The following is a 12,344-nucleotide window of genomic DNA, read 5'->3' on the forward strand; positions in this document are numbered from 1 at the left end:
TCTGGCTCTCTGTGACCCAAGGGTTTTCTTTGACAAAGATACTGGAGTGATTTGCCATTTCCTTCTCCAGCTCATTTTACAGATGAGGAACTGAGGCAAACTGGGTTACAAGACTTGCCCAGTGTCACACCACTAGGAAGTGTCTGAAGTTGGATTTGAATGCAGGTCCTCCTGACTCCAGGGCCAGCACTCTATCCACTGAGCCACCTAGCTGCCCTTGTTATCCCTTCTCTTTTCATAGAGGATTACAGATTAAGAGCTAGAAAAGACCTTAGAAATCCTCTACTTTAAGTCTTTAATTTTAAGTCTTTCTCATAATCATGATTTGAGATAGGCAGGGGGGTAGCATACTGGATAGAGTGCTGGACTTAGAGTCTGGAAGACTTGAGTTCAAGTTCTGACTCAGTCACTTGCTAGGTGTGTGACTCTGGGCAACTTAACTTCTCTCAGCCTCAATCTTCTCATTTGTAAAACGGGGGGGGGGGGGGGGGGGGGGGGAGGGGGATAATATCTCCCTCACAGGATTGTGTATCAAATGAGATAACATATCTAAAGTAGAGATAACATAGAGTGCTATAAAAATGCTAGCTATTATTATCATTATTGGTTGTTCTTATCATTATCATCATCATTAAGGAAACTAAAGCCTACAGAGGATAAGAGTCATTTAAGGAGTATCAGAGATAGGATTTGAATCCAGGTCCTGACTCCAGAGTCAGTGCATATTCTGTTATGCCATAATTGATGCTTCTACATGGCCAGCTCATCTCTTCTCCTTAATCATATACCTTATGTCATTTCTTGAGTATAGGTGATAACTGGAAATATGCTGCAGCTTGCTTTTGCATGTATTCATTGCCTTGTGGATCACCTGTAACTCTGATGCCTCAGACAGTTTCAAGATTTATAACCATGATACACTGCTGGAGAAACATTTGTGTTGAAAGATGGGTCTTTGTGCTGGGAGAAGCTTGTTATCATTAAAAGCCCTGTTCAGTTTCTCAACAGGCTCCTAACTTATCTTTTCTGCTTCCAAAATCCACATAGTTGTCAAAATAATCTTCCTGGGAGACAGGTCTGTTACTCCTTGGATCAAACATGGAGAAGATATCAACTCTTCTGCCTATCATAGAGCACCAGACTTGCAATCAGTAAGATCCAGGTTCAAATCCTGCCTCAGACACTGACTCTGGACAAGTCACTTGACTCAGTACTTTGAGCTCAGTGTCCCTCATCTGAAAAACAAAGGAACTAGACTCAGTGACCTCTAAGTCACCTTCCAGCCCTAACTCTATGATGGCACATAAGATCATCATGAAGATGACTATAATTTATGTCCTAACATCAAGTTCAATTATTAATCATTTCTGGGATCAAAAATCCTGAAGGTTTTAAGTAATGAGATCTCTCATCTTCTATAATAGTGATTCTCCACACAGTGAAACTAAAGAAAGTTTCCAACATTTATGATTATCCCAAACACAAAAATGTTCTAATCAATTGAATTCATCACTTACTATGCACAACTGAGTACCTCTGGGAAAGTTGGTATTATGCTCATTGCAGCAGAGATGCCATTCACAACCAGTGCTAGGACTAACAGCCAGAGCTGACTGCAAAAAAGAATTAAAGAAAAAAAATAATGTTTTAAAGAAAGCAAAAGCTTAGTAGATTGTGCTAAGGGGATCAAGATCAAAAGCTAGTTAGCTTCACACAGAAAAGAACTGTTGTTGGCCATTAACTCCAGAAGCCATGTCTTACTCTGTCAGAGATTCAACATGATCACAATGGTATGATGGTCCCTTCCAGGAAAGGAAATATAACTGAGAACGTAACCATAAGAGTAACCATCACTACTACGAAAAAGATATATAATACCCCATTGAAACCTAGTCATCTTCATATTTCAAGAGTAGTCCATTTACCTTACTTAACCCTACCTATCATATTTCCTCCCCTTCTTCCTGTCCTCAGGGCAGTTCCTACATATTTTGATGTATAATCAGATAACTATACTGTTTTATGAGCATACCTTTCAGTCTTGCTTCCCACAGTATCCCTAAAGCCAGGTATGTGGTAAATCCTTGCCATACCTACTCCATATCTGAATTTTGTATTAACAAATGTCTTTTGCAATAGTCCTTTTGGCAAAGTAGACTAGTTGCTGTGCTAAGCAGGGAAGAAATCCAGCTCCCGGGTCTTTAGTGACTCATGCCCCCTCAAAAGGCATTGAGGCTCATTAGGAGCCATTATCTTCTTTAAAAAGTTGCTTTTAAAGGACAAATGAAAGCAAATGGTACTAGAGTTGGGTGAGTTTTTGTTTTGTTTTAACCAGAACTATCTCCTTTATTTTGGCGCAGAAAGAAGTAAAATTTACCATCTGTATATCGAAATGTAATCTTCTCATCATACCCAATTCTTTCACTTATTCTTAGTAACTTCAATCATTTAGCAAGTTCAGATTCTTGTGCTTCGAATAATATGGAAAAGCAGCATTCCATATGGCCCTAGCCCCAAAGGTAACTTACTGATAAAAAGCAGGTGCAACTTAAAAAATGTCTCAGATTAACTGCAATAACTTAAAGACTTCTTAATGAAACTTAAACAATAATGTTGAGAAAAGAGAAGAAAAATGTTACCTTTCGATATGCAAGATTGGAACAGGTCCTAAAAGCATATAGCATACTGCTGTTATTATGTTTCCAAAAACCAGGAGCCATTTCCTTAGGGACTAATAAAGAAAAGATAAGGTCCAAGTGAAATTCCTAGAAGTAAAAACTTCTTAGTAACAGATTAGCAGAAGTTTTAAGTAAGGCAATACTATTTCTAAGACTCAAGTGAACAGAAAAACCAACTCCCCTTTCATTTTGAGGAAATAAATGAATGGCAAACTGAATGAATGAAAGTGGAGACAGAATTCTGTGGCATTCATCAATCATCATCACCATCACTAACATTTATATAACTTACTATGTTCCAGGCACTTTACTAAATGCTTTACAAACTTATTTCATTTTTATCTTATCATACCTCAAAGAAATGGCAAGGGTACAGGAAAATGAAGAAAAGGCACTTATTTGCTCAACATACTTGCTGATCTTAGAGATGCCTTTGGAGTTATGGTTTCCAGTAAAGTAAAAAAGTTTAGAATTAAAGGAAAATATGCCAATATCTCCACCAAATCTCACCTAAAAAAAGGCAACTGGTAAAACTAAAAGGGAATCATGGGGTAGGGATAAGAGGATTTCTTCAGTAAAACTTTTTTAAAACCACAAATTGCAGATTATGCCTCATGCATAATATATTTGAAACAGGCTAAACATTATGAGGTAAAATAAAGAAAGGGTTCAAAATCCTTCCCTTTTTAATCAAGCTTCAGGTACAACTATAAGCAGTATCGAACAATTATCCAGAAATTTTGAGTAAATTAAGAGTAAATATAAATCCAGGTTAGGGGTGGGAAGAGGGAAGACAAACAACAAGGGCTAACCTGTGCTCCTACCCCCCCCACCCCCAGCGTATTTCACTTCTAACTTTCAGCTTGGTCCAAGTTAAGGAATGGTTTATTCTTTCAAAATCTAGAAAAAGAAAGGAAGGAAGGAAGGAAGGAAGGAAGGAAGGAAGGAAGGAAGGAAGGAAGGAAGGAAGGAAGGAAGGAAGGAAGGAAGGAAGGAAGGAAGGAAGGAAGGAAGGAAGGAAGGAAGGAGAAAGAAAGGAAGAAAGGAAGAAAGGAAGGAAGAAATTATGGCCAGGGATAGGTCACTGATGTTTTGACAAGCAGAAAACATGAAAACACAAAAGTAAATTCTTTTTTTGTTTGTTTGTTTGTTTTGGCAGGGTAATGAGGGTTAAATGACTTGCCCAGGATCACAAAGCTAGTAAGTGTCAAGTGTCTGAGGCCAGATTTGAACTCAGGTCCTCCTGAATTCAGGGCCAGTGCTTTATCCACTGTGCCACCTAGCTGCCCCAGTAAATTCTTAAGAAGAAAGAAAGAATACTTACTGGAATTTTATCGCTTAGCAGTCCAAAAAGAGGTGAAGAAATTGCATAAGATAATGCCAGCCCCAGAAATACGAGCCCCACATATCCTGCTGACAAATTAAACTGCAAAAGAAAAACTGCACTGAAATCATGGTTAAGTCATTGATCTGAGCCAGGAGTTCTTAATTCTTCAGGTATCTGAAGGTGGATTTTAGGAGGTCTCTGAATGTGTATGGGAACAGGTACATCTTTATTTTCAGTAACCTCTAAATGAAACTTCCCTTTAATTAAACATTTATAAACAAAGTATGATTCTGAAAATGGTTCTAGTGGCTTCACAGGATTTCCCCAAAACATCCATGACCCCAAAAAAGGTTAAAAATCTCTAATTCAAACAATGTCCCTCCTTTTGATCTTCCACTATTTTTCATATTCCTATTCTTTAGTAAGAATCAACTAATTAAGCCCCTTTCTTATTTAACCTTCTAATTCAACATACATAAGCTTTTTATTTTTTCATTTAGGTAATTCTCTTTCTACTTATTGGGGTAAGTGCAGTATAAGAGAAGCAATTTGGGATAGAAAAAACAACTCTGAACTAGGAGTCTGAAGGCTTCCTTCCTAGGCCATGGATGCTTCTCACTAGCCAGAGCTGACAGGTCAGGCACCTCTTTGGACTTTAGTTTACTCATCTATAAAAGAGCAATAACTATGGACTCAATGAGATGTCTATGTAGAATCCCTTTGAAAACCATAAAGTACTATACAAATGTACAGTGTTGTTTAATAGTTTAGTGTTTTAAACACTTTCTTAGAGCCCATGTTACTAGTTCACTTCCCCTTCCCCTCCTTTTCCCAAGAGAAATTGAAGTCTATCACTAAGGAAATATATTAGGAACCTGTATTTAAGACAATTCATTTTCTTATTTCCAAGAATGTAGGCCTTTAGAAAAAAAAATCATGTTAACAGGATACAAAAGCCTGAATATGGTGCTTAATCATCTAAATATCAACAAAATATTAACACAAATTAATTTGGCCTTCAAGCTAAGCCAAGTGTCAGTACTAATTACTTCTAATTATTTTAATGGATCTAATGATTTCATGAATGTGGATATTTCCTCCATCAGTGCAGATCACAATCCATCCAAGCTTTCTTATCCTGTACAATCCTTTTCTATGTTCTCTCTCTCATAGATATTGCACAGACAATTTATTCAACATGTACTAGTGAAGCACTTGAACTATGCCTTAATGTCATTGTCTGAAGGCCATTGTTATCTAAAAAAGATTAGGGATTCCACTACTGCCCAGGGAGTCTCCTAGGTCATTTTCTTCTCAGAGTTGCTGTCTTTCCTTTGGAAGTGTTTTTTGTAAAACACTTTTAAGGTTTGCAAAAGCCCTTTAGGTACATGACTTCATTTGATGCTAACATTTTATAAATGAGGAAACTGAGGCCCAGAGAGGCTAAATCACTTTCCAGTGGTCCCACAACTGCTAAGTGTCAGAAAGGAATTCACCCCCAGGTCCTTCTTGACTTCAGGTGCAGCACCAGTGCCTGCCACTACACCAGAGAAGGTGGGGATCTTTGAGCTCAAGGAAAACCTCCCATTCTTAGAACCTTCATCGCCATTTAGAGGACTTTCCTAAAAGCAGAGTAGCTGGCAGTTTATATGCAAAACTGAATTTTTTTGTATTAATATTACTTACTTTACTCAGTACAAAGAGAGACAGTGTAGGATCCAAGAAGCCAAAGCCTCCACTTAATGAAATGATGACAAATGACATAAGTCCAACCTTGGGTAAAGTAATGAGTTTCCAGAATGAGTTTTCACTAGGAGTAGGATCTATTGAGGAAAGGGAGATAATAGGAATAACTCCTGGTAGTTTTAAACTGAACTTTTAAAACATTATTGATATTTCTTATTTTTATGATCATCTTTATTTTCTAATTATGTATCTCCCTCCTCCCTATCTAGAGATCCAATCCTATTGATTATGAAATGGATACCTATGATATTTGGTAGTCCTCAAGTCCAATTCTCTCATTTGAAGATACAGATTCAGAGAACTAACATGACTTATCTAAGGTCGCATAGTCACTTAAGTGACATAGCTGGGACTATACTTTCCACAAACTGGAGAAGACTGTAAATCTTTGCTTACCCAAAAATATCTCCCATATCTCTCCCACTAGCCTTTAAAAGAACACATAATATTCCTAATCTGCTATGAGAATTACTCTCTTGGGTTGATAAGTAATAATTAATGAATCAATGTCAACCCAGAGAAAGAGCTTCAGTGTCATGCCCAGCATCTAGGCTTGACATTGTGTTGTCCAAATCTGTTATCAATGGTTTGGATGAAGGCATACTTGCAACTGACCCAAAGCTAGGAGTCATAGACAGTGAAGGAACTGGATGACAAAGTGAATATACAAAATGTCCCTTAAGGCTAATTAATGTGAACTTTAGAGATCCAAATCTAAAATGATTATATTTACTTTTACTAAAATTTCAGTCCTATACTTCCTTTAAAAAAATTTTTTTTTAATTGTCTGCACTAGGGCAGAAATGGAGACAACACTTCAAGTGAAAAAATCTGGAGGCTTCAGTGACCTTAAAGTTCAATATGAATCAACAGTAACATAGTAGTTTAAAACAGTGAGCATAATTTTAAATTGCATTGAGAGGCATAGTGTATAGAACAAAAGAAGAGACATGTCTCTTTAAATCTACCTGGATTAGAGCACATGTAAAGTATTCATTGTAGTGAGGACATTGGAAAACTGGAGAAGGTCCAGAGAAGGGTGACCAGGATGGTGAGAAGAACAGAGACCATGTTTATGAAAAGACTGGATGAAGCAGCAGAATAGTATATGGGAGATTCTCCTAATCCTGAGCTCTGCTAGCCAAGTGAGGTTTGAAAGCTGGAACACTGTGATACAACAGAACACGCTGTGCTGTCACTAGGTTTAGGAAAGGATGGGATGCCACCATGTGGTGAAAAATGGGGCCCACATTTTTGCAGAAGCAAAAGGTAGGCATATAAATAACCAGAGAATTAAAACTGAGTGGTTTTTTTTGAGTTAGTTTATTTTTAAATCCTAGTGTAAATTCTGGGTTAGTAATATTCTGAAGAAAATTTAGCTAAAATCTTCAAATTCAGCCAGTGACATTTATTGAGCATCTGCTGTGTAATGAACTGTCTCTATCTATATCTATCTATACACACATATTTTACACACACACACACACACACACACACACACACACACACACACACACACAGTATATACATATATATCTATTACCCTACTTCAAGCTATTTGTAGCTAGCAGGAAACCAGTATCTTTGCCAAGAAAATCCCAAATGGGGTCACAAAGAGTCAGACACAAGTGAAACAACTGAACAACAACAAATGATTGTCGCCTAATTGCTTTTCACTATGCATTCCAATTCACACTGCCAGATTAATCTTCAAAGAAAACACCTTCTTCATGTATGTCATCCCCCTGCTCAAACATCTTGACTATCTCCCCACTGCCTAAAGGAAAAAAGCCAAACTTCATAGTGGCATTCCAGGCCCTCTCCCTCACTCCAGCCAGAGCTCAATTCACTGCCTGCCCCACCACACACAACTTGTTTTCCTGACTTTATTCATGCCATTCCATCATTCATTTTGCCCTCTTTGCCCTATCCTCACTTATCAAAATATTATATCCTTCAAGTCTTGGTTAGAATTCTACCTACTCCATGAAACCTTCCCTGATCACCCCAACAAGAAGTGATTATTTGCCCTTATACACCATTATTACAAACCTCTATTATTTAAAGTTTATAATGCATATCCCTAATATGTATATTTTTATTTTTTAAATAAAATTCTACTATACTAATAATTATGTAAATTATAAAGCTTACCCAAAAAAGGATGAGATAAAGATAAAGAAAAATTTGATGTTAGAGTGACTAGGGAGCCCTGTAGTTTATTATTAGGGGAGTAACATGGTCAGACCTACCCTTTGGGAAAGCACTTTGGCAATTGTGTGGAGATGGAGTAAATGGTGCAATAGGCCAGGTGAAAGGTGATGAGGGCTTGAATTAAGGTAGTAGTTCTGTTAGTAAAGAGAGTTCAAGACATAAGAATACTGTGGAAATAAAAAAACACAATTTGACAAATGATGGCATATATGGGGTGAATGAGTAAGGAGTCAAGAATGACACTGGGGCTGTGGAAGGATGGTGGTGCCCTTTATAGTAATAGGGATATATAGAGATAGGGTAGATTGGGGTGGGGGTAGGAAGACATTGTAATAAGATCAGCTATGAAGATCTAAACCCATTCCAGCCTACTTATCTTGTGCAACTCACCCAGTTAACAGGGAAAACAAAAAGAGGGGTGGGGTAGGGTAGAGGAGATTGACTAGGGGAAATTCTTCCTCAACTTCCTTTGACTAGGAGCAGAAAGGTTTATGCTTGTTATAGCCACAAGGTGACCTGGGGGCAGGGGGTGGATTCTGCTTGCATGACTGAGGCAGGTATCTGAGCCATAGTCAGGTTGTAAGTACACTGTGGGGCTGAAGCTCCTGAACAGACATAAAAGGCCAGTAGTGGAAAAGTACTGAGTAATAAGGGATGAAGGGAATTGTGTTGAAGGTGAGCCTGTGATTGGCTATCTTTTCCACTTTCTGGGTAGTTGCTCACACACCCTCTTGAGATCATGCCACAGACCCCCAAAGTGTCACCTGGATGCCTCGCATTTGAAAATGATCTCACTACAAGTACTGGCAGGTCGAAATGACAGCTTATCAAGTTATAAGAAAAAACAATACTGTCAGTCGTACTAAGGTTGGTTCATATCCTAATCTGGACTTCCTGGGGTACTACGATGTCCTCTAAGGTGGGTACCTTTCTCACTAGGGATGTGTTTTGGGGGTTTAAACGTCATAAGGTGAACCGAAGGACACATTTGGTCCTTCCTGATCATGTCCCTATAGACATGCTTAGACTTGTCAGAGCCAGAGGGTCTCTCTGTTTATGGTATCTCTTTACTTTAAGATAGGGTTTCTAGGTATCCTGTCATCTAGGAATATGAATGGCTATTAATGGTTAATGGTCCCTAGTTACCTTCCCTAAGCTTCTGTTGATATTGTTGGTTGATAGGGACTCAAACCCTCTTAGTTACAATTGATAAAAACTCAAACCTTAGTTTATCTGTTAACCTTTCTGCCTACTATTGATAGAGCTTAGGCCTTAGGCTATCTGTTAACCCCTTTTAGCCTCTTCCAGGAGGAGACTGAGATACTTTAAGATCCAGAACCCAAGGAAAACCACCATCAAAAAGGAGGGAGTTGAAAAGTAAGCAAAAGAGGAAAAGAACGGGGGGGGGGGGGGGAATTGAAATTACCAAAGATTTCAGGAGGAAAAAAATTTAATTAAAACAAATTTTAAAAAATTAAATTAAAAAATTAATTTTAAATTACTTAAAAAAATAATTAAGAACAATGAGCATAAATAGATAAACCAAGAGGAAAGTGTCATGGGGCGCAGAGCACCCCAGAATTTCTCTGGGGCACACCAAGGAATCTTCTCCTTGAGAAACTAAACCAGAGGACAGATAACGCCTAGAGGAACCAAATCGCACTGAGCTAGTTTGGGATTCCTACCCTTCTTTCTGGTCTCCCTTACCCTGGGGAGATAAATTTGGGTGTGGCTGCGGCCTTTGTGTCCTGAAGAGGGATCCCTAGCCACTCCTCACCCAATTCCTCTAGTCACTACCAGTGGGGGATGGTCCTCCACTCCTCACCCAATTCCCCCAGCTACCACCAGTGGGGGATGGTCCACCTTCACTAAAGGAACTTTCCACAGGCAGATGGTCCACCCCCATCAGGCCTCTATAAAAGTACCTTCCAGTCTCCTGTTCGGGGAGATTTGGTACCTCTGAGCCATGTGCTTTATGCCAAATCTCCCCATGAAAAGTCCAAGGATTTCTTTCATGGTTTCCCTCTCCCCACCCTTCCCTTCCCTTGCTCCTAAATAAACTATCACCTAGTTCTAACTAAGTTTTGTGTGCAAGAGGGTGTAATTCTTTAAAGAGGAATTCCTAAGAACCCCAAACTGCCAATCAAAAGAATCTCCAGGAAATAAAACAAAACAAAACTATTCTGAAAACTCCAAAACATATAGTGATTAAAAAATCCCATTGAGATACAACAAATTAGAAAGTGACCATGAGAAATACTTTCAAATATAAAGAAAAAAATTCAAATAACACAGCATATTCTGCATCAACCAGAACCACAGGATGAAATTGAAAGAATGTGTTCCAGAGCAAAGGAGCTCAAAATGGAGCCCAAATTTGCCCTGCAAATCTGAAGCTCCTAATAAAAAAGGTAAATGAGTGTTCAATAAATAAGAGATGTGCAAAACATTCCTAGAGGGAAAATCATACCTAAAGAAATAATTTGTTTGTCAAACAGAAATACAAGAAGGATAAACAAATATAAAAACCAAGAACAACAACAAAATAACACAAGAGAAAGACCATTAAAAGATTTCTTTGGGGGGCAGCTAGGTGGTGCAGGGATAAGGCACCGGCCCTGGATTCAGGAGGACCTGAGTTCAAATCTGGCCTCAGACACTTGACACTTACTAGCTGTGTGACCCTGGGCAAGTCACTTAACCCTCACTGCTCCACGAAAAAAAAAAAAAAAGATTTCTTTCTAAAGGTACATGAGAGGGGCAGCTAGGTGGTGCAGTGGATAAAGCACTGGCCCTGGATTCAGGAGTACCTGAGTTCAAATCCGGCCTCAGACCCTTGACAATTACTAGCTGTGTGACCCTGGGCAAGTCACTTAACCCCCATTGCCCTGCAAAAAAAAAAAAAAAAAAGGTACATGAGGACACATGGGTTAGATCAGAAATCAAACAGAAGTGATGGTGAAGAAATAGTCCTGAAACATCATGGAGTAAAGTCTCACAGCCCTCCACCTATAAGTGGATAAATGTTTTGTTTGCTTGTTTGTCTTTTTCAGGACTGAGTTATAGAATAGGAAGGAGAATAAAAAGGGGGTGGGGGTGGGGATAAGGAAGGTAAAGAAGAATCTGTGATATACCATAATCAAATTAAAAGACTAAAAATGAAATCCTGTAGTCTCTCAGGAAGAAGATAGCTTTCCAGAGGATGAAGGAGGAGGCAAAGGAAGAGACTGAAAAAGGGAGTAAGAAAGGGACGAATATTATTTCTTTTTTCTTTTTTTTTTTAGTGAGGCAATTGGGGTTAAGTGACTTGCCCAGGGTCACACAGCTAGTAAGTGTTAAGTGTCTGAGGCCGGATTTGAACTCAGGTACTCCTGACTCCAGGGCCGGTGCTCTATCCACTGCACCACCTAGCTGCCCCGACGAATATTATTTCAGTGATGGGAGGGTAGTATCACTGATAAATGCTCCTATGAGGGGAAAAAATATTCTATAAAGGGAAATGGGAACATTACAATAAACAAGATCTGCTGGGTGCTTAGAGAGACTGCTTATTCTTCCTCAGGGAATCTGAGCTTCTGGGGACAGGTGACACCTAAGACAGTGGAAGGACATGGACCCAGGGAAGAAATTTCAAGTTAAATGGGGAAAAATAATCAAAGGGATGATAAAGGTCAATAATGACCTGCATAACCAAGGATATAGGAAAATTCTTACCATTGATAATATTTTTTTCTATGACCCACAGGAAAATGGTATTTCTAAGAGCGAGGCATAGCAGATAAAAGGCCAGAGGGAAAGGTCTACCAGACAATAAGAAAGAAACTTTTTGGTATATCTTGGAAGCTTGAATTCCATGAGAAATAAAGAGACTAAAGGAGGCCCAAATAAGTATAAGGGTCACAAATCAAAGAATAAAAATCTAGAGTGGACAGAAAGAAAAGATGGATAATGAAAAGAATGGCAGAATGAAATTTTTTTTTAGAAAAAAGTGCTGAAAATTTTAAAAGCTCATGAACAAAACAAATCGAAGGGAAGGAGAGGAAGGGATTTGTTGCTTGACCACTTCCCTGAGAGAAAAACATATACATATATGTACATGTATATACATATATGCTCCTACCTAGAAGCAAAGTGAATTTGTGTGAACATAGTGGGGAGAAGGGTGTGCCAAATCAAATAACTAGATAAGGAAAAAGCTCTTCTCAAAGCATTTAAAGGAAGAGAAGGCACAACCAGCATTGATAAAGAGTTTCCTCACTTGGGAGTTCCCAATACCAATGAAATCATAGGCCTTGTCCTCATCTCTATCAAATAAGGAATGACTTCTTTAAAAGAAAATATTTGGTACATTATTAGATGTTTATTTTTAATTGAGGGAT

General features: G+C 38.5%; 1 protein-coding gene across 4 annotated transcripts in view; it reads right to left on the reverse strand.

The window, feature by feature from the left end:
* SLC18B1 (solute carrier family 18 member B1) overlaps nt 1–12,344 on the reverse strand; it is a 45,794-nt gene that overhangs the window by 10,867 nt on the left and 22,583 nt on the right. For all 4 annotated transcript variants that reach the window (XM_043963842.1, XM_043963845.1, XM_043963844.1 and 1 more), the window contains 4 exons: nt 5,692–5,828; nt 4,003–4,104; nt 2,640–2,731; nt 1,518–1,613 (listed from right to left, as the gene is read on the reverse strand). In XM_043963842.1, the coding sequence (XP_043819777.1) occupies nt 1,518–1,613; nt 2,640–2,731; nt 4,003–4,104; nt 5,692–5,828 (427 nt within the window). The remainder of the gene's footprint in view (nt 1–1,517; nt 1,614–2,639; nt 2,732–4,002; nt 4,105–5,691; nt 5,829–12,344) is intronic.

Source organism: Dromiciops gliroides, chromosome 4 (assembly GCF_019393635.1).
Source record: "Dromiciops gliroides isolate mDroGli1 chromosome 4, mDroGli1.pri, whole genome shotgun sequence".
NCBI classification, from domain to species: domain Eukaryota; kingdom Metazoa; phylum Chordata; class Mammalia; order Microbiotheria; family Microbiotheriidae; genus Dromiciops; species Dromiciops gliroides.